Below are 21,741 nucleotides of genomic sequence, written 5' to 3'. Positions count from 1 at the left end.
TTGACGATGACCTCGACGACACACGTACCGTAACGGATTAGTGTCAACATGTCCTGTGTTTTACGACCAGTGTCCCGGACAGGCAAAATAGCTGACTTACATTGGTAAAATTAAGATAATCGATTCCGATTCCGAGATTATTATTTTTTTCTTTTTTTTTTATGACTTTCCGGGACAAACATGCACCCTCCGTGACTCCGTGACAGAGGTACGATTTCCGGGACAATCCCGGACGTCCGGGACGTTATCACATGTATGACTATTTGTGTCAATATGAGAAACTTCGGAATTCTTTTTCAGAAACTAATGGCTCGATTTCAAATAATTTCACTTTAATGTTCCTATGGCACCCTTCTGTCAAATTCAAATTACTTCACACCATATAAAACATGGTTGCCAAGGATGGACTAGTTACCCTTACATGTCTTTATAGATTTATAGAAATCTTCCCTTCAGAAGGCTTTGTCTCGTTTTGAAAGTAATTTCATAGAAATGTTCCTTAGGTGACCGTTTTATTTATTTACATATGTTTTTTTTAAAGTTATTTTATTGTTTTGTAACCATTAATATCAGCTAATATAAATGCAACGTGAATATTGTAAGAGTTCTTGTTTTCGTACAAGTGAGGATTTTTATTTATGACGACACATAAAACATTACACTTGTTATGTTTTAAATATATAATGATATTTTATAATGCTGTCGACATCATTTAAGATATAAATATGCTTATAAGCTTTACTGTTTTATATAAATTATCATAATTCAGTCGTGACGAACGTCGTTGGATTGAGAAACAGAACAAGGCTGCGCGGCAGAAGAGGAAGAAGGAAGAGATGACGCGCATACGCCAGCTTGTAGGTATGTAAACTAAACTCAGGATATAAACAGATAAGCAACCTTGTGACTTAGAAATCAGAGGGTTAGGGTCCAATGTTTTTATGATCAAATTTTGGGCTGGAGATTGACCCCATTTTCAGTGCAATCCAAATGTGAAAATAAAATTCACTATTTCTTTTTTAAAGCCCCGAATGTGTATTAAAATTGCACTGTCCATCTGTGCGTCCCGCTCAACTTCTCGTGTCCGGGCTGTAAATGACTCTTGTATGGACAAATTTTGAATTAACTTGTAACATGTGTTTGGCATATAAAGACGATGTGTTGCGTGGGTTCCTAACTTTAAGGTCAAGTCACACTTGTTTGAATACTATGGAATGCTGCATATAAGGACATAAGAGTATTTTTTATCATGTCCGGGCTGTAACTTAATTGATATTAATGTCATAACTATGTCTCCCCCATTCATGGGGAGACATTTTGTTTTTGCCCTATCCGTCAGTCAGTCCGTCAGTCAGTCCCTCACACTTTGTTTCCGCTCAAAAACTATAGATTGCTTAGACCCAGGAACTTCATACTTAGTATGCTAGTTGGTCATGACTAGAAGATGACCCCTATTGATTTTGGGGTCACTAGGTCAAAGGTCAAGGTCACCCTGACCTTGAGGTGAAGAAACGGTTTCCGCTCAATAACTAAAGAACGCTTGCACCCAGGAACTTTATAGTTGGAATGCTAGTTGGTCATGACTAGAAGATGACCCCTATTGATTTTAAGATCACTAGGTCAAAGGTCAAGGTCGCCGTGATCTTGAGGTGAAGAAACGGTTTCCGCTCAATACTTGGTATGCTAGTTGTTCATAACTAGAAGATAACCCCCTATTGATTTTGAGATGAAAAGGTCAAAGGTCAAGGTTACCTTCAGGTAAAAAAACGATATGTTGGCGGTGACCTTAAGCTTAAAAATGGTTTCTGCTCAATAACAAAAGAACGCTTGTACCCAGGAACTTCATACTTGGTATGCTAGTTGGTCATGACTAGTAGATGACTTTTATTGAATTGAGATCAGTAGGTCAAAGGTCAAGGTCACCCTGACCTTGAGGTGAAGAAACAGTTACCGCTCAGTAACTAAAGAAGGCTTGCACCCAAGAACTTCATACTTGGTATGCAAGTTGGTCATGACTAGTAGATGACCCCTATTGATTTTTTTATCAGTCCGTTAGTCAGTCAGTCAGTCAGTCCGCCAGTCTGTACGTCACACTTTGTTTCAGTTCAATAAATAAAGAACGCTTGCACCAAGGAACTTAATACTTGGTATGCTAGTTGGTCATGACTAGTAGATGACCCCTATTGATTTTGAGATCAGTAGGTCAAAGATCAAGATTGCCATGACCTTGAGGTGAAGAAACGGTTACCGCTCAGTAACTAAAGAACACTTGCACCCTAATACTTGGTATGCAAGTTGGTCATGTAGATGATCCCTACTGATGTTGTGATCAGAAGGTCAAGGTCACGATGACCTTGAGCTGAAAATTGGTTTCCAATCAATAATTGAATAACGCTTGCGCCCAGGAACTTCATACGATGCTAACTTCGTTTACATTTTCCAAGATTAATCAACAACACTTTTTTCTCCTCACTATTTATTACAGGTGAATAAACCAAACTTCACTGTTGGTTCGTCTCCAGTCCAAAATTGCAAATTTCATGTCCATCTTTTATTTTTTCTCAGCTACGACCACACCATAGGGGAGACAAGCGCTTTTTCAAAAAAGCAATCTCTTGTTCAGGCAATGTTTTTGCATGTGACCCTCAGATTAGTTGACATATATGTCATATTTCAGACAATGCATATGCGTGTGATCCCCGGATTCAGAGATTTAAAGAAGAGGAGCGCGAGAAGAAAGCATCGCAGAAACGAGCTAAACAGGATGCGGCACGGCAACGACAGGAAGAGGAAGACAGGGTAGGGTTATTGCCCTTTTGAAATAATTTGATAAAGGATAAATTCATGTGCTATTTTACAACCATGTATTATCTATACTAGAATTGCATGTCAAAGTTTGGCTGTAAAAACGTGACTTGACATCAGCAGGATTTGCCTGAGAGGTCCTGGTTTTAAACTAGAGACTATACTAAAGTCAAGGGTCAAAGCAATGTGTGCCATACAGAGTTTAACCACTTAATATTGCATTTCGCTAAGTAATGCTTTTCGCTGAAAAGTAACAACGTTTTGAGTCCACAATCAGAAATTTGGTTGTAAGCCGAATTAAAAATTAACACTGATTTTTATGTGTTCATGCATCTTAGTGAGCTGGAGGATGCATTTAATCACTGTGCTTATGTCAGGGTGATGTGAGCTTGATCAATTTACTTCTATTATATTATATACTATTCAGCGCCGTCGTGAAGTGGAGGACGCTGAAAGGAAGCAAAAAGAAGAGCAGGAAGAAAAGGCCAGGCAGCAGGTATGTAGATCATAACCCTGAAGGTGGCCATATTAAAACTGCACTGACAGCCTGTCCATCCATCGTGAGTCCAGCTCAATTTCTCTCTTGTATGGACATATTTTAAACTGACTTTTCTCTGGTATGGACACATTTCAAAATAACCTTCTACATGTATTCGACAAACCAAGTCGACGTGTTGACTCGCGTACAAACCCCTTGTCCTTACCTCTAAGGTCAAGTGCACACTTAGTATTTGTTCGCAAGGGAATGCTCCATTTAAGGACAAGGAGTAGAGGTGGTCGTGTCTGGGCTGCAACTTTCTCTTTTATGAACACATTTAAAAAAAAATCGCCACAGGTGTTTGACATACCAAGGAGACGTGTCGCATGCAAGACCCGTGTCGAGGTCACACTTAGTGTTTGTTTACAATGGAATGCTGCTTATAAGGACATAAGAGTATAGTTGGTTGTGTCCGAGCTGTAACTTTCTCTTGTATGGGCAGATAACAACATAACTTGCCACATACATTTGACATACCACGAAGACGTGTAGCTTTCAATACTCATGTCTATACCACTAAGGTCAATTTACACTCAGTATTTGTTCACAGGGGAGTGCTGCATATAAGAACATAAAGTATAAGTGGTCTTGTCTAGGGAGTTTTTCTTGTATCGATAGATTTGAAATTACTTTTCGAATGTGTTTGACATACAAAACGACATGTCACTTGGAAGACTTCGTGTCCCTACCTCTAATGTCAAGCTCACACACCTGTGTTGCTTATAAGAACAAAGAGTATAGGTAGCCGTGTCCGAGCTGCAACTTTATCTTCTATGGACAAATTTTAAAATAAATTGCCATAGGTGTTTGACATACCATGAAGACGTGTTGCGTGCATGACCCATGTCCCTACCTCTAAGATCGAGGTCACACTTAGTGTTTGTTTACAATGGAATGCTTCTATAAGGTCATAGAGTATGGGTGGTCGTGTCCGGGCTGTAACTTCCTCTTGTATGTAGAGATTTAAAGAAACTTGCCACATGTGTTCGACATACCAATACGACGTGTCGCGTGCAAGACCCGTGTCTCTACCTCTAAGGTCAAGGTATACTGAATGGTGTTCACTATGGGATGCTGCAAATTAGGACATAGAGAGTAGGTGATCCGGGCTTCAACTTTTTCCTTTATTGATCTTCTTTATAGGTCAGTGTCACATTAGAGGGAATTCTTTACAAACTTTGACAGCTCTTGTTTTTGTGCATTTTTTTTTTAAATTGACGAACAAGCCTTGCGTGTCACGCTTAAATCGAGTATTTAGTTTACGTACATTGTTTTGGGGTTGTTTGTGATTGTACTGTTTGTTCGTCTTTTAATATTGTCTAATGGATTTATAAATGCATGATGTTATGCATCATAAAACAGTTTTATCATATATCAACAGAGAAACATGTTTTACTACTACGTGGGCAAATTTGCACCTGGGATATCAGTGTGCATATGGTATTCAGAACATTGAATTTATGTAGTAAAACGCAAATAGATTGTATTGAAAAGAACATTTGAGAATAATGCAGCTAATATTACGAATGTAAGATATAAATATCTGTATCTGTAACTCTTATACACTGAGCGATATCATGTTTCAGTCATTTAAGGAAGGTATAACAGATATCTGTCTTTCAAAAACAGTAGTGTCATACTGTCGGAAAACATTTAAACTGTTAAACTTCACTTATTCACGTTTATTTCATTCTAAAAATGGAATCAAGAATGTGTTTAAACATAATATTATCTTAAATATCAGCTGCAATAGGAGTGCGATAGCTTCTATAATTAAATGCTTTTGAAATTTTGGTCGAAATTAGCTCAAGCCCGCAAGCCCTGCACTGGTAAAATGTCTTTCGGGCTTGCTCAAATTGTGAATTTTATATAGCAGGGCTTGTTCAAAAATTTGATGCCAAGCAATAGTATAATAATTCGGGCTTGTTGATTCAAAAGTCTAATATCAATGACTGGATAGCACATGAACAGTCAAGGGAGACGATATAGCTTAACTTGAACACAAAACATGATCTTTCGACCATTCCAATCCATTGTTAAAGAAATTTCAAAAAGGTTTAACAGAATGAACAAAGTTGTATTATAACAATTTCTCTATGCTTTTAGGTTTTCACTGTAAGGTTATACACTACTAATTAATTTCCTGATACATTTCAATGTAAACAGGAAACAGAGTGGTATCTTTTTCAGATTGGAAAAATGCATTTTTTAGCATTTTAACGTATATGACCATATGTTTCCTAAACATCCAGCTCAAAACCAATTGATTTAAACGAGGTATGCCTCATTTCTCCTTTTAAAGTTTATACACATTGAAGTTTAACTATGTCAATTTTTCGAGAAATTCGTGTCTTTATCCGGCAGAAGAAAGCCAACGTTCGTTCGAAACAAAGAATTAGCGGCAATAGCCATTTCATTGGCTTGTAAAAAGCACGTGATGTCCACCTAACAATTTGTTTGGTTCCTGTGCCAAGTGAATAAGAATTGACAGTAAGAGCGCGAAAGAAATTTTTATATGCGTGTCGTTACAAAGAAACAGTTTTAAAATTTTATTTATGTAAAAATAGGCGTTCTACCAAATCAATTTTCAAGTTTGAAAAATGTTTGTACTTAGAATTATGGGCTATAACGATTCAACATATTACATTGGAAAAAATTGACGTGTGAGTGAAATGTATGACAAAAAATGAAATGGTAATGCCATATGATTGTCTCCAGAGTTTATGGGTTCACGCCCACAAAGGTCAATCGATATTATGAACACTTAAAATGACAATTAGTACCGGGGCCCTGCTTCAGTAAGAAAATGCGGTGATGTTGTTGTTGTTGAGTTTATAAAGGTCTGCTCGCGCCCTATAATGGCTGCATTATGGCTTGACCCTGTCACATCTCCAAGTGTGACTTAAACAGAATTTTGAAGCCAAAGGGGGAGTTTTACTCCCATCGGTTGATGGGATATTCGTCAAAGGAGTCATTTTGTACCCAAAATGCTGCAAAACCGGCGATGAATGACATCGAGAGTGATCCCACAGCTCTACACTACTGAATGTTGTTATTGTTAGGGTTATAGAGGTTTGCCCGGGCACTAGGGCTGCATTAAGGCTTGACCCTGTCCCCAAGTGTGACTGAAAAAAAAATGCAGTCACACCTGTAAAGTTTAAGACATAATATAATCCACTAAATGGGATTACATCTGCAAATTTACGAACTTTACGGGCTTAAATTTTCCAGGTCCTTTCAATCAGTTACAGGATAAATCCTGAAATAAAGATTGAAAGCTTTTATCTCAAGGCTATTGCATCATAGATGTTTGTTTGTTCTTGTAAATTCACATGAAAATCAATGGAAAGTTACTTGAAATATAAATGACTTTGGAAACAATTCAAACAGGTCTCAATCGCTTATAAAAATGGGTCTGATGGGGATAAAAACTAGGTCACAATATCAAATTTTAGAGAAATTTTTGAACACACTAGAGGCATTATACTTGGCTTGTGGGCAAAAACAAAATTAACATTGTTCAGATATCTTCGCCAATATCTATTTTACTGAGTAGCATGGCTCATTGTTGCATAAATGTAAATACCACACTTGACTCTTTATAAATATAAATGTAATTGAAATCTCTAGCTGATCATGTTCTACTCCTATTATAGTGTGGTTGTTATGTTTATCTCCGTCTGTTAAGTTTGTCGATGAAATAGATCATTGAATAATTTTACTTCCTGGTCTTTTGAAATTCACAGGGGAAACTAAGCAAAACAATGGCGTCCAATGCTGTGTTCCACAAACATATGTGAATTATAATTCTTTGAATGCTTAATTATGTTAGTGAATGCTTTGTGAATTGTCATCATTTTCGAACAGTTGTGATAATATTGTAACATACATTCAAGGAACATTTAAGAGTTTAAATAAACTTCAATTTAACAATAAAAGTATGAAAACATAGCCTCAAGAAGTTCATCTTTTTACAAAGGATCTGATCTGATTCACGACTACAGTTGTTTTAATTGTGAGGAAAGTGACCTGAACACAGAAGCCCAGCACTTCTGCCCAAAGTGTGAACACTATCTGTGTGACAAGTGTGTGAAGTTGCATGGGGATTATTTTAAGAAGCATGTTGTGTATGGGCGCGGGGACATTCAGAAGTGGGCGGGGTTCTCCATGGACAGATGTGCCCAACATGGCAAGGAGCTGGAGGTCCACTGTGATGATCACCAGGAACTTTGCTGCAGTGTTTGTGTGGCCCTTAACCATAGGTGAGAGTTTAACCACATGTGATTACTGTTATCAGTCTTATTATAATCCTAAGGCCTAAAAAAATACATTTGGTTCAGGTTACCCAACCCTACCTACGGAATAGGTGCCGACCTTATTGTTTTTATAGTCAGTTGGAAAAAAAAAATGAAAAACTAAAAAAAAATATATATTTTTTTTCAATTGCTTTTCAATATGTAGTTTAAAACCTTAAATGCTTACTCAGAAGGTAACTTTAACACCATTCTCCAATGATGAAAATGACAGTCTTATATAAAGCCTAATAAATATAAAAAAAAGCCTACCTACCCTACCTATTTTTGAAAAGAAGTAACCCTAACCAAACAATTATTTTTTTAGGCCTAATAAAGTTACATGTACATGTAGGTGTGACACCTCTCCTTTTGTTTGTTTGTGGTGTTTTTATTTAGATCAGTAGGACAAGGTTATCAAGGATCAAGAGTCATATGAAATTTGTTTGTCTGCCAATCAAAGGGTGAACTATTTGATTTCACTTTCCTGAAAACTATGTCCAATCAGTAAAACACCTTTATTCGTGTTATTCCTGTTCAGTATGTTTCAAAGGGGGCATACTGTTTAAAAGACATGCCTTTTCAGGGCTTTTTCACCAAAAATTGTGAAGAGGCCTAGCCTTTCAATTTGGGAAATTTAAATGCGTGAAATTCTGCAAATTGGGAAATTCAAATGAATAAAGTTCTCAAATTGAGAAATCCACATATGAGGATTGACGACACCTTTAAAACACTTTTAAAACGTACGGACTTCCAATTAATACACATGTAGATCTTATTGGGGGAGAAATCATGTCTGTGACATCCCTTTTGTAACATGACGCAATGAAAAGAGAAGGAGAGAGATTAGTTTTAATCTTCATAGAGTTGATTCTTAACTGAGGGGAAGAATTAATAACAATATGTTGACTAAATAGTCCTCGAATTATGTTTTAATTATACAGCATTCTTCGTATGTTAACTTAAAAGATAAACATAATAATTTGCGCAAATAGAATACATTTTTATTGTAAATTTTTGAAGAAAGATCTTCCTTTTTGGGAAAAATATCTGGGAATTGGGAAAAAATATCTGGAAATTGGGAAAATATGCCATTTTTCCCAATTGTGAAGTAGCCTACTTTCGGCCCCTAGCAAAGAAGGTGAAAAAGCCCTGCTTTAAAAAAAAAAAAATCAATAAAATTGAAATACATCCAATGATAAATGTATTTGTTAATAAGCAGACATGCATCCTTATATTAATTTCATGAACTTGTGTTAGCCAGCAATCACTTGAGTACATGTATTCTAGGCTGTGTAGCAGCATCAGCCTCCTACCTGACCTGGCCAGAGGCTTCCTTGATACAGCAGAGTTCAAGCAGCTGCCAGCTGCAGTAGACAATATGAGGCGCAGGCTGGATGAGCTCAAGAATGACTGTATGAAAGACCAAGCCTCACTGAAAGACTCCTACAAAAACATCACTGCTGAAATCAAGGCCCTCCGCAAAGAAATAAATGAGATCTTAGACAAGCTTGAGAAGAAGACAGTTGAACAGCTGGATAGTATGATGGAAGATTTAGAAAAGCCTTTAAAAGATAATTTAGAATCCTTTGCCAATATGGATGATCAAATAAGTACAATGATTGAGAAACTCCGGCAGATTTCTGGCAAAAACAGGGAAAGCAGTTCTTACATTGGATTAAAAAAATGCCAGTCTAAGTTGAGTGAAGCCAATTGTCTTGTACAAGAAATACGGGAAAAAGAACAAATGAAGTTTAAATCTGATGAAAGTGTGTTATCATTTCTAAGAAATCTTAACAGCCTTGGAAATGTTGATAGTGTTAAAGACACTGATAATATTCATGTGTATAAGAGTAAGAGTTCAAGTGAGTTTGAAGTAAAAATGGATAAAGACAAGAAAGAGTGCTATATTGAAGGTATATGTGAGTTGCCAAGTGGAGAGGTGGTAATTGCTGATTATAGTAATGACAGAGTAAAGCTTCTGAACAGTCAATTTGAGGTCATTGGTCACTATGATCTGCCTGCTCCACCCCAACACTTGTGTCACACCAAAGGCAGTGAAGTAGCAGTAGCTGTAGGTGAGGTCTCTACATATGAGATCCACTTGGTCACAGTGACGAAAGGGAATCTGCAAGCATTGAGAAAGTTCACCACAGACCATAAGTGCATGTCCGTTGGCCACCACCAGGGCCAGCTGTATGTGGGCTCGGGCAAAGCCCTGTACTTGTACAGTTTGGATGGTAGTCTCATTAAGAAAATGTATGAAGACAATTCCTATTCCCTCACAGTGTATAGTTGTGCTGTCTCTCCTGATGGGGAGAGAATTTATGTGACAAATTATAATGCTTCTAAATTAATAACGCTTGATACATCTGGTCAAGTGTTATATACAGTAGATGATCCTGACCTACAAAACCCAACTGGACTATGTGTCAGCCCAAGTGGCCATGTGTTTGTGTGTGGGCAGGAGTCTCACACTGTGCTACAGGTGGACCAGGAGGGGAGAAAGAAGCTGGCCACAGTGGCCAGAGAGGCTGATGACTTGTGTTACCCTCGTTCAGTGTGGTTTAGTGAACAAACCTCCACCCTCATTGTTGGGAATCTTCACCAGGACAACATCACTGTTGTCAAGTTATGTTGACCTGAGTATAAATCAGATTCTGGTATGCAAAGAAAAAAACATTGAAAGAAGATGTCCATCTTTTCTTCCATTATTCAATCTTGCTAGGATGGCAGTTTTTCTCTTATTTTTGTAAATACATTTTCATTGATATTTTGCATTAGTTCTTTTACAAGTGATGTTTAGCAATTGAAAATAGTATGTTGTGACGTAATAATGTATGATGTATACGTCTCAAGGAATGCCTGTTCTGGGATCTTAATATTTGTAGACATGAAATGATTTTAAAAATAATTAGATTTGTAGAAATTGAGATGTTTCAAATTGTCAAGTTTCAGATTTATTAGTTCAGTTTAAACATATTTATTTTACAACGATTTTGAAACAATTTATTACAACATTATATTAATCACTCTCGTCGGCATGATTTAACGCGAGAGTGTGGTCTTGTGTTGTGGGGGAAACCAGAGATCCCGGAGAAAACCCACTTCTCCGGCTTGGTGACCACATACCAAACATACATGCGCCCAAGTCGGGAATCCAACCCGGGTCGCCTAGGTGAGAAGCGAGTGCGCTAACCACTGCGCTAACCGAACAACCAGATTTATTTGAGATTCGTCATCGCAATTGCTTTATCGAGTTCCCGTTGACCAAATGACAACATATTCCATTGTATAGATAACAAGTTTTAGGTCAGACTTTATTGTATAGATTAAGAATGTCATTATATATATAACATATTTCATCGCATATATAATGAATATCATTGTAAATAAAATCAATTTCATGGTGTAGAATTTTCACGGTATATAATGGTGAAAAGGATTTTTTTAATTCCATTTTTGTATGTCCAGAGTCAACTTCTTAGATGTAATTTTTATTTCTCCTAACTTTAAACCTAAGGTAAGTTGGGTTGAACTTGTTATTTTGAAAACGTATTTAAACAAAAAGTATTATTATGCCTCTTTCGAAGAAGAGTTATTGCTTTTCACATGTCGGTCGGTAGGTCGGTCGGTCCGTCCGTTCATCCGTCGGTAGACCAAAGCTTGTCCGAGTGATAACTTGATACTTCCTGGACTTATGGTCATCAAACTTGACATAATGGTTGGGTCTGACCAGCAGATGACCCCTATTGATTTAAGGGATCATCGGGTCAAAGGTCAAGGTTACATTGATCTTTAACAGGGAAAGATTGTCAATTCTTGTGCGAGTGATAACTCAACGATCCATGGATCTATGGTCATCAAACTTTACATGGAGACTAGGCCTGACCAGAAAATGACTGCTTTTGAATTAAGGGGTCATTGGGTCAAAGGTCAAGGTCACAGTGACCTTAAACTTGAAAAGGTTGACAAAGCTTCTCTGAGTCAGCAATGCCTGGACCTATGGTCATCAAACTCTACATGGAGGCTTGGTCTGACGGGCAGATGACCCCATGATTATAGGGGTCATCGGGTCAAAGGACATAGTGACCTTGAATTTGATATTTTTTTCACAGTGTTAACTCCACAACGCTTGCACCCAAGACATTCAAACTTGACTTGGAGGTTTAGCCTTTACAGTAGATGACCCCTTATGATTTTAGGGGTCATTGGGTCAATGATCAATTTCACAGTGACCCTGAATGCAAAAAGCTTGTCTGTGTGGTAACTCGTCAATGCCTGCACCAATGGCCCAAAAACTTGACATTTAAGTTTGGGGTGACCAGTTGATGACCCCTCATGATGAGGTCATAGAGTCAAAGGTGAAGGTAGGTCACAACTCAAATTGGTCATTAAAATGAATGTCATATTTACTTATTTCCTGCTGCTAAAAGGATACATTTTCATCTGCAAATATATTTCATCTGAACATGATTAAAAACTGTACCTACTATCCTCTCACTTGAATGGTCAAAATTTTAAAACAGCCTCAAAGGCATCCAATGTCAATGACAAATCAGCTGTCATTTTGGTCCATGCAAATTTCATTCGTCCAAATATTTCTAACAACATGGCGCTCGGGGGGGGGGGGGGGGGGGGGGGGGGGGGGGGATGTTGTGAGAAACAATTGTACTAAATTTAGTAGCAGTGGTTATCCTGAAAAATTCACTAGCAACTTAATATGCAATTGAAAGTGTTATTGATGTTAGAACTTTTTAATGAACAATTTCAATGTTAATGTTATATTGGAATAAACTTTATAATAAATTATTACAATATTACAATGTCAATGTCAAACTTTGAGGAACCTTTTAATGGACTTAATTTCAATGTTGATAAACAGGTTCAGTGGTAATCATGTTCTGTAAGGAAATTAATAAACAGTTTCGATGTTAATGATGTACTGTTAGGAACCTTTTAATGAACAGTTTTAGTGTTACTGATGTACATATGTACTGTTAGTAATTTTAAAACAGTTTCATTGTTAATGATGTACTGTTGTGTAAGCCGTTATAAAAAAAAATTGCACCGCGAAAGTGTTAATGTATGTCGCTGAAATGTTCATTCACATTGATTAAATGCTGTTTGAAAGTTTGCATGTTTTCATGATTTATAAATTCATTATCACGTTAAAGAAGAAGGAGAGCTTTTTTACTCACCCTGGCATCGGCATCACAACTTGGCTAAAACTTGGCTTTCCAGGTCATATCTCAGTAACAGATTGACTATGATACCTTATACAAAGTTTCCACAGAACTTCTAAAAATTTGAAATCTTAAAAATAAAAAGAAAATAACATAAATTTTGCCATGAAAACGATCAACCTTATTTGTAAACAAGTTTCCCGAATGTTTTCTTGGTGGTCCAATTTTATTTATTATACTTAACTTTACATAATACAAAAACATAATTGTTGACTTGTTGAATGTTAATAAAATGTAAAATATTTTTTCTTTTTTATTCTTTTTATCTCATGATAATTTTCATTAATTGCATTGTGCTGCACTTGGCTATAAAAACAGGAATTGTCAGAATTCATTCATGACTGGATGCTTCTTTTGTTATCTTCAACTTGTCTGTTTTGCAAATTTGAGTTGTTATTATTGAAAATTCTTGGTAATTTGGTCAAAGAAAATCTTCGCGACAAAAAGAGGCAGTATATACGCTCCAATTTTCATAAAACTTAATTAATCACAGTACGTCCTTGATGAAATCTTGAATACTTTTTTTAAATCTAAGTCACATGGGTCAAAACTAGGTCACTAGGTCAATTGTTATAAAAAATGAAAACACTATATTGTTGCAATACTTCCAATCAAACCTTCATGCTTTAATATATAAAATATATTCTTTTATTTCAAACAAGTGCAAACAAACTCATTTCTCGTATTCAATGTTCATACAATTCCATCACTCTGCAGCCATATTGCATGTTTCGTTTGGAAGATATACAAAGAAATGATGAGGTTGCTTGGGAGTAACTCAATAATCATAACGCTTAGTATACCCATTTGTTAAGATAAACAATGTACTGAAATAAACGATTTTGATTCAAGTTTTATTTACCGGATGTATGATTCATGTATGATTCCAATCAAAAGAAAAACAGCTTGATGTTCTTCACCCTTAAACATTTATTATGTCCCTAGATGGTTGAAAACACAAATAACACGTTTTTTATATTGCCGCCCCCATGTTGTACTATTTTCAAAGACCTGAAGTATTTTCGTGGTCGTATTTGTTGGATAATGGCCCAGGTGTTCTGACTCCGTTCCGATCTACAACTCAGTGCAAATACAACTCGTGTCTTTGTCACAGAAGTCAGACTCCTGTGTGATGTATATCCGCCTCTGAAATCTACCAAGTCCCTAAAGATTTTTTATATAATGGAAATATCACAATTAATTCAAAATTTCTAAATTTACTGCTGAAATGTCATTTTACTCAGTTTGTGCTCAAAATGTTTGAAAAAGAAAATTTCCAAAAATGGGGCCATATTCAATGAGCAACATAGATTGAATTAAGCTCAGAAATTAGGTGTTTTGAATGACCTGTATATTGAGCCAACCAATAGGCTGGAGCCAATTTTCAGCTTATAAAGACTTCCAAAAAGTTACTTTATATTCCGCAAAAATACCCCTACAAAAAAAGGAATATTTTACAATAGCATTGCCAATTGGTTTGGGGTTAAATTATGTTGTGTAGAACTAGGGTCAATTGACTGTAAAAATTTAATAATGAAGTTTTATTTTTAATACAAGTTCTAAAATATTTGTGGTGTCGTCATCGGAAATTAGTTGTTGATTGCTTGTTCGATTTTTCCTCTGGTTAAGGAGGCTTTATCCCCTTTAGAGTGATTGAAAATCTTAAACATTTGTGTACATATTTAAAGAATGTATACAAACTAAAACAGATTAAAATGATATACGTACGCTCTCTTTAGTATGTAATATTTTGGGAAAACTCTATAAAAAATGCTTTAAAATTAACTTTAATGTGATGCAATCAAACAAAAGGCCATTGAAATAATCATTTAAACAATGGTAATGTTCTGATTGTTGTCTGACAGGATACTCAATATTTATGTATCTGCAGGGCATGGTCAATTACTTTCACTATTCACTAGCATCAATTCACTATCATGTTTCTGCATGCAGTAAGCATAAATATTTGGCTTTTGACCGACAAACCATTTAAATAATTGTACATTTACATATCCCCAGCGGCGAGGGCAAATAGGTTTTACTAATGACTGATAAGCCATTTGATACATGTATTATATATATATACATCTACAGGCAGCAGAAGCCAAAAAAGAGAAGGAAGCACAGAAGAAACTGCTTAAGAAGGAGCGTAAAACACTGAGAACAGTTGTCAAGGTAACAAGTTAGCTCCCTTTCAACCAGTGCTTTTCTATGCACATCTATTTTTGTAGTTTAAGTTCACATAATTCTTGTTTTAGTGGATGAATGGTTAATCAGGACAAACGGAGTAGCTCATTGGTTCAATATTAGAAAAATTATTGTAAATTAAAACGTGTGTGGCAGTTTTTCATAGCATGACTTTCAAAATGTTTCTCTTGATGAAGTCTGAGTCAAGTTTAGTTATAGGACCCGTTAAGTCAAGTAAACAAGAAGGTCAATTGTACTTGCAAAATAGGGACTAATAGAGCATTTTGCTTTATTTTTCAAATTTTCACGTAAAGTTTCTTTAGCTGGTGCTGTTAAAATAGCTGTCAACATGAACATTACTCAATTGTAGTACGGAAAAAATGAATTAAAAAAAATATTAGGATTTTTGAGAAATATGCACAGCGGGTAACCTTCTGGTATCGTTCTAGCATACAGCCTACTAGTTTTTCATGGAGGAACATTCATATAAACCGGTCACCTTCTAGCATCTTCCATACATAAGTCCCATAATGTGTCTGTTATATTTCAGGAGTATGGTTTCTTCACAGAAGAAGATTCACTGCGAGTCACCAACATGGCAGAGTTGGACAAGCTGGCGGAGCTCCTGGAACTCACAACGTAAGTACACTCTCCTTGAAAAGTTCATTAGGAACTGATGAAATGGGGGAGGGGAGGTGGCCGTAAATGGTTAGGGATGTAACTAATGTAATTAATAACTTGTGGCTCCACCCTTCTACAGCGTAAGTACACTCTCCCTGAAAATTTCTTTATTGACTGATTAAAGAGAGGAAGGCCGTAGATAGTGTAACTAAAAACTTGTGGCTGCGCCATTCAACAACGTAACTACATACTCCTTGAAAATGTCTTTTGTGACTGATTAAATAGGGGAGGTCAAGCAGTAAAAAGGGTGGGCCTGAACTAATGAAGTTATATTAAGTACATTGAATTAGTTTACTCTGGGTAGTTCAATCAAATCTCTGAGCTCAAATTCAGTGCATGCCATAACTGGGCCCTGAATATGTAGTTTAAAGAAAAAACCTTTATGCTCTAATATTTGTAACGCCGTTTTCAAATGATGACAATAACATCCTTACATAAAGACTACTTTCCCTACCTGTTTGTGGCCAAGATGTAACCCTATCCATACAATTTTATTTTGGGGACTTATTTTGATGAATAAAATGGTGTGTTTTTTCAGGTTACAGACATTGAATGAGAAACTTACGTGTGGAGATAAATCAAAAGCCTCGGAGGCTTTTACAGAACAGGTAAAACCTTCAACATCATTGTCAAATATGGATTACTTTGTACGGCGTCATCCATGTCATCAGTGTTGTCATCCTCTGTGGCACATTTTTGTTTCTAATCAATTGCTTAAAATTGATATGGCATAGAGTCTTTGAACTTGGTATGCACATTGGTCAAGGGAATTAGAGAACCCCCTTTTTAGTTAGTGGTCAGTGGGGCATACGTAGAGGTCTTGGTTCTCTAAAATAGTTTTGATATGATGACACTATGACCTACTGACTTCAATGTTTATATATATATATAGGGGTCATTTAATGGCTAGCTGGAATTCTAGTACTCGAAGAATGATATGGAATTTATTTTGCTATTTCAAGACTGATAAAGAATTCTAGTATTTCAAAAATGATTAGGATTTCTAGTATTAAAAGAATGATAAAAAATCTTGTATTCCAAGAATAATTAGGAATGTAAGCATTCCAAGTATGATGAGGATTTTTAGTATTCTAAGATTAATCGAATATTCTTGTATTCCAAGAATGATTAAGAATTATAGTATTCCAAGAATGATTAGGAATTCTTGTATTCCAAGAACTCTTGTCTCTAAATTTTTAAGAACAATTAGGTGTTCTTGTATGCAAAGAATGATTAGGATTTTTAGTATTTCTAGAACGAGTAAGAATAATTTCTAGAACAAGTAAGAATAATTCTATTCCAAGAATGATAAAATAATTTTAGTATTTCAAGATTTATTTTTTAAGAATTATTAAGAATTCTAGTATTCGAAGGATGATGAAAAAACAACCATTATTTAAAAAATGATTAACACCTCTAGAATCCATAGAATAATGAAGGATTTTATTAATCTAAGAATGATCAAGAATTCCTATATTCTAAGAATGACTAAAAATCCTAGTATTTAAAGAATGATGGAGAATTTAAGGAGTCCAAGAATGATTAATAATTTTAGTATTTCAAGAATGGTTAAGAATTGTAGTATTTCAGAAATAAATACATTTCTAGTATTCCAAGAATGATTTAGAGTTTAAGTATTCCAAGAATAATTAAGATTCTTAGTTATTCAAAAGTGATAAGGAATTCTAATATTCCAGGAATGATGAGTGTCATGTTATTAAAATGACACTTACTATGAAAACATGTGTTGTTTTAGTGATTAACTTAGCAATGTTTAATAAAAGGTTCATTAGTTCTTCACTTTGGTCGAAAATGTTATTTTTGACTCGAGTGGATATTTGCAGATTTTGATTTCTGTCGGCTTTGCGACTCTTGAAATCTACCTGCTATAATCCACTCGAGTCGAATACAACCTCCTGGATCAAAGTGCAGTACTAATAACTGTATTATATTTTAAGATTTCTTCAACTATGTCAACTGTATGTAATCATATGATTCGTGGGGAGTTAATTCCATAAGGTAGCAAGGGACATTAAAATATGGAAGGTTCTGGGCATTTCTGACAACAACTCAATTTGATTATATTGTAGGTTCGTCAAATGAATGCAAAGTTGGAAGAAGAAAAGAGACAACAGCTCGAAGAGATAGCCCAACGCTCTTCCGGTGATAAAGCATCCCGCGCGGGTAAGCCTTGGCCCGCATCTGAACTCCAGACGCTCATCAAGGGTGTGAACATGTTTCCAGCTGGCACTAAAGACAGGTGATTACTTTAATAAGCATGTCTGACTTTCGAAGATGAAATTGAGGTATTGTGATAGTCTTGGTGTCGTTGGCCTCAACATTGTAGTAATGATACTTGAACAGTGGTAAGGAAAAAATCAATATTCAAAGAAATTGGTACACACCAGTGACTAAAGGCAATTGCATAGCAAGGCCAATAGCTATGGATTTAATAAATGCAATGTTAAAAGCGTTCTCCACAAAACAGTAAACACTTGCTATTTGGAACTCCTGAGGGCTTTCTTGTCACGTAATTTTGCATTCACGTTGGTGATAAACAACCCAGTATTCCTACACAAGCGCTCAAAATAAAATTTTCAACAGGACCTGCTGTATAAAATGCAGAATAAGAGCTAGCCCGGCAAGCATCATACCAGTGCAGGGATTGCAAGAATACACTTCCATCACATTCGTGCAGATGCATCTTCAGAAAAAAATACATATAAATTTTACCATTTACAGATGGGAAGTGATATCCCATTTTATCAAACAACACAATCCCAACAGTGACAAAGGACCAAAGGATGTCCTCGCCAAGGCTAAAGAGCTGCAGAAAAACGGTGAGTTGAAAAGGTTACAAAAGCAAAACTTGAGTTTTTTTCCCAAAGGAACACCGTTGTGAATATTAATGTTGTTTACTTCAACTTCAGCTATACTGCTCTGAAAATTTAATGGATACATTTAAGACAAATGTCTCAGGTGGACTTTTTGATTTGAAAGTGTGAGCTCATCTTCCAATATTTCACTTTTAAAAGTTTACGATTTTATTGAACACGTTGTTAATTTTTAGCTTGACTATTTGAAGAATAAGGAGGGCTATACTACTTGTCCCAGCATTGGCGTCGGCGTCTGGTTAAAGTTTTAGGGCAAGTTGGGATTTTCACTTATAAGACCAATACTAGTCATCAATCATTTAATTGACTTAATATGTCACACAGTTGTTCAGGGCCATCACATAATGCGGTTAGAATACTCCATATTATCCTTTATACAAAATATGGCCCCTGATTGACTTAGGTTAAAGTTTTAGGGCAGGTTGAGATTTTCACTTATAAGTCCAATACCCTTGATTCAATTGACTTAATACTTCACACAGTTGTCCAGGGCCATCACATAATGAGGTTAGATAACTCCATATTATATTTTATACAAATTATGGCCCCTGATTGACTATGGAACTTGATAACTTTTATACCCTTCATTCAATTGACTTAATACTTCACCCAATTGTTCATGGCCATCACACAATGAGGTTACATAACTCCATATTATCCTTAATACAAGTAATGGCCCCTGATTGACTTAGGTTAAAATTTTAGGGCAGGTTAAAGTTTTAGGGCAAGTTGGGATTTTAATTTAAAAAACCTTCTATACCCTTCATTCAATACACTTAATACCTCGCAGAATTATTGACGACCATCTTACAACAAGGAACATAACTGTATTTTAACCCTAAATACAAATTATGGCCCTTGAATGAGTTTTTCTTTTAATTTCTTTTGAAAGGCACATTTTTAGCTCGACTATTCGAAGAATAAGGAGAGCTATACTACTCACCCAAGCGTCGGCGTCGGCATCACCCCTTGGTTAAGGTTTTGCGTGCAAGCACACATAGGTTAATATCTCAGCAACTACTTGAGGTATTGTATTGACACTTTATACTATGGTACTCAACCATCCAACCTACTAAATAAATGAAGTAAGGTAACACTTTTTTGAACATAATGCAAATTATGGGCCTTTATTAATTGACTTAGAAATTCTGGTTAAGGTTTTGCATGTAAGCACACATAGGTTAATATCTCAGCAACTACTGGATGTATTGCATTGAGACTTTATAAAATGGTACTCAACCATCCAATCTACTTAAATAAGCAAGTAAGATAACTCTAGTTTGCATTTAATGTAAATAATAGGCCTTTATTATTTGACTTAGAAATTCTGGTTAAGGTTTTGCGTGCAAGCACACATTGGTTAATATCTCAGCAACTACTTGAGGTATTGCATTGAGACTCGATACAATGGTACTCAACCACCCAACCTACTTCATTAACCAGGTTAGATAACTCTAGTTTGCATTTAATGCAAATAATTGCCCTTTATTATTCGACTTAGATATTCTGGTTAAGGTTTTGCGTGTAAGCACACATTGGTTAATATCTCAGCAACTACTTGAGGTATTGCATTGAGACTTTATACAAGGGTTCTTAACCATCCAACCTACTAATTTAATCAAGTTAGATAACTCTAGTTTGCATTTAATGCAAAATAATTGCCCTTTATTATTGGACTTAGAAATTCTGGTTAAGGTTTTGCATGTTACCACATTTAAGTCAATATCTCAGCAAATATATCATGTATTGCATTGAAACTTTACATATGTATTCCCAACTATATAACCTACTAAATTAATGAAGTAAGGTTACACTTTTTTGAACATAATGCAAATTATGGGCCTTTATTAATTGACTTAGAAATTCTGGTTAAGGTTTTGCATGTAAGCACACATAGGTTAATATCTCAGCAACTACTGGATGTATTGCATTGAGACTTTATAAAATGGTACTCAACCATCCAATCTACTTAAATAAGCAAGTAAGATAACTCTATTTTGCATTTAATTCAAATAATGGCCCCTTTTTTATTCCACATAGAAATTATGGTTAAGGTTTTGCATGTAACCACTTTTAAGTCAATTCTTACACTTAAAAGCGGCGGAATAGTCGAGCGCGCTGTCTCTGTGACAGCTCTTGTTATATTCTTAACCACATTTTCATAAAGGGAAAACAAGTTATTTGAACGACTTGTGTCATTGTTCAGGCGGGCTGGTGGGAGGGCAGCATCAAAGTCACCTTATGTATGGAATATTTTAGCTAGGTTTGACATAAAGAGACCAAACTTGGTGTATATGAAGAGTTTATGGAGACCTTTTATGGGAATGCGTTTGAGGCCCCTAGGATCAAGGTCAAGGTTACTATTAATAGAAAAAGGGTTGGTATTGAGTAAGTAAGGGTCTACATATTGTGACCAGACTTGGTATATAGGAAGAGTAATCCAGACCTTTCATGAGATTGTGTTTTGGGCCCAGAGAGTTATGGTCTAGGTCAAGGTCACTGTTGCTATAAATAGAAATATGGTTAGTACTGAATAACTCAAGTAAGGGTTGACATGGTGTGACCAAACTTGGTATTTAGAACAATTTTATGCAGAGCTTTCATGGATTGCCTTTTGGCCCCCTTGGGTCAAGGTCACTGTTGCTAAAAATAAATTACTGTTTCAATTATGGTTGACATACTGTAACCAAACTTGATATGTGTTTATGGAGGACTTCCATTGGATTGTGTTTGGGACCCTTAGAATAAAGGTCACTGCATGTTACAAAAAGTAGAAGAAATCAGTTGAAACTGAATCTCTTCTGCCAATCATTAAAAACCTGGTTTTGTCACTGCAATTCTTGTTCATTTTTTTATTTTGATTGTTTTATTGCTGTTGACAGGCACACATTACACATATAACATCATTGTTGCATTCACTTCTAAGTCAAAGTGGTGTAGTCCAGCGCCCTCTTCTGCCAGCTCTTGTTTACAAAGTTCTGAACGTTCGGCCAATGAGTAACAACTTATCATGTTCTGTTTAAAGGCACAAGAAAGGGCACTGAGACGTGATTTATATGCTTTCAGAAGTTTTATATATCTCAGCTAAAATAAATTAG

The 21,741-nt window shown here is 35.9% G+C and overlaps 2 protein-coding genes across 2 annotated transcripts in view; both read left to right on the top strand.

Annotated features, from left to right (window-relative positions):
• Positions 1-21,741, top strand: part of LOC128217216 (dnaJ homolog subfamily C member 2-like) — a 32,251-nt gene that overhangs the window by 7,427 nt on the left and 3,083 nt on the right. Inside the window, exons 8-15 of the mRNA XM_052924188.1 lie at positions 770-861; positions 2,678-2,799; positions 3,233-3,301; positions 14,976-15,056; positions 15,619-15,707; positions 16,288-16,357; positions 17,840-18,009; positions 18,492-18,589. Coding sequence (XP_052780148.1) covers positions 770-861; positions 2,678-2,799; positions 3,233-3,301; positions 14,976-15,056; positions 15,619-15,707; positions 16,288-16,357; positions 17,840-18,009; positions 18,492-18,589 — 791 coding nt within the window. The remainder of the gene's footprint in view (positions 1-769; positions 862-2,677; positions 2,800-3,232; positions 3,302-14,975; positions 15,057-15,618; positions 15,708-16,287; positions 16,358-17,839; positions 18,010-18,491; positions 18,590-21,741) is intronic.
• Positions 7,045-12,252, top strand: LOC128217217 (uncharacterized). Its single transcript, XM_052924189.1, has 2 exons — positions 7,045-7,605; positions 8,926-12,252. Exons 1-2 carry the CDS (start codon positions 7,511-7,513, stop codon positions 10,274-10,276), a joined length of 1,446 nt encoding a protein of 481 aa, XP_052780149.1. The 5' UTR covers positions 7,045-7,510; the 3' UTR covers positions 10,277-12,252.

This window comes from Mya arenaria, chromosome 14 (genome assembly GCF_026914265.1).
Source record: "Mya arenaria isolate MELC-2E11 chromosome 14, ASM2691426v1".
Taxonomy (NCBI): domain Eukaryota; kingdom Metazoa; phylum Mollusca; class Bivalvia; order Myida; family Myidae; genus Mya; species Mya arenaria.
This window is presented reverse-complemented; position numbering and strand designations above follow the sequence as displayed.

Coding starts and splice junctions, on each gene's coding strand:
- LOC128217217 (XM_052924189.1), top strand. CDS start 7,511: ATGGACAGATGTGCCCAACATGGCAAGGAGCTGGAGGTCCACTGTGAT. Junction 7,606..8,925: donor TGTGTGGCCCTTAACCATAG/GTGAGAGTTTAA, acceptor CATGTATTCTAG/GCTGTGTAGCAGCATCAGCC.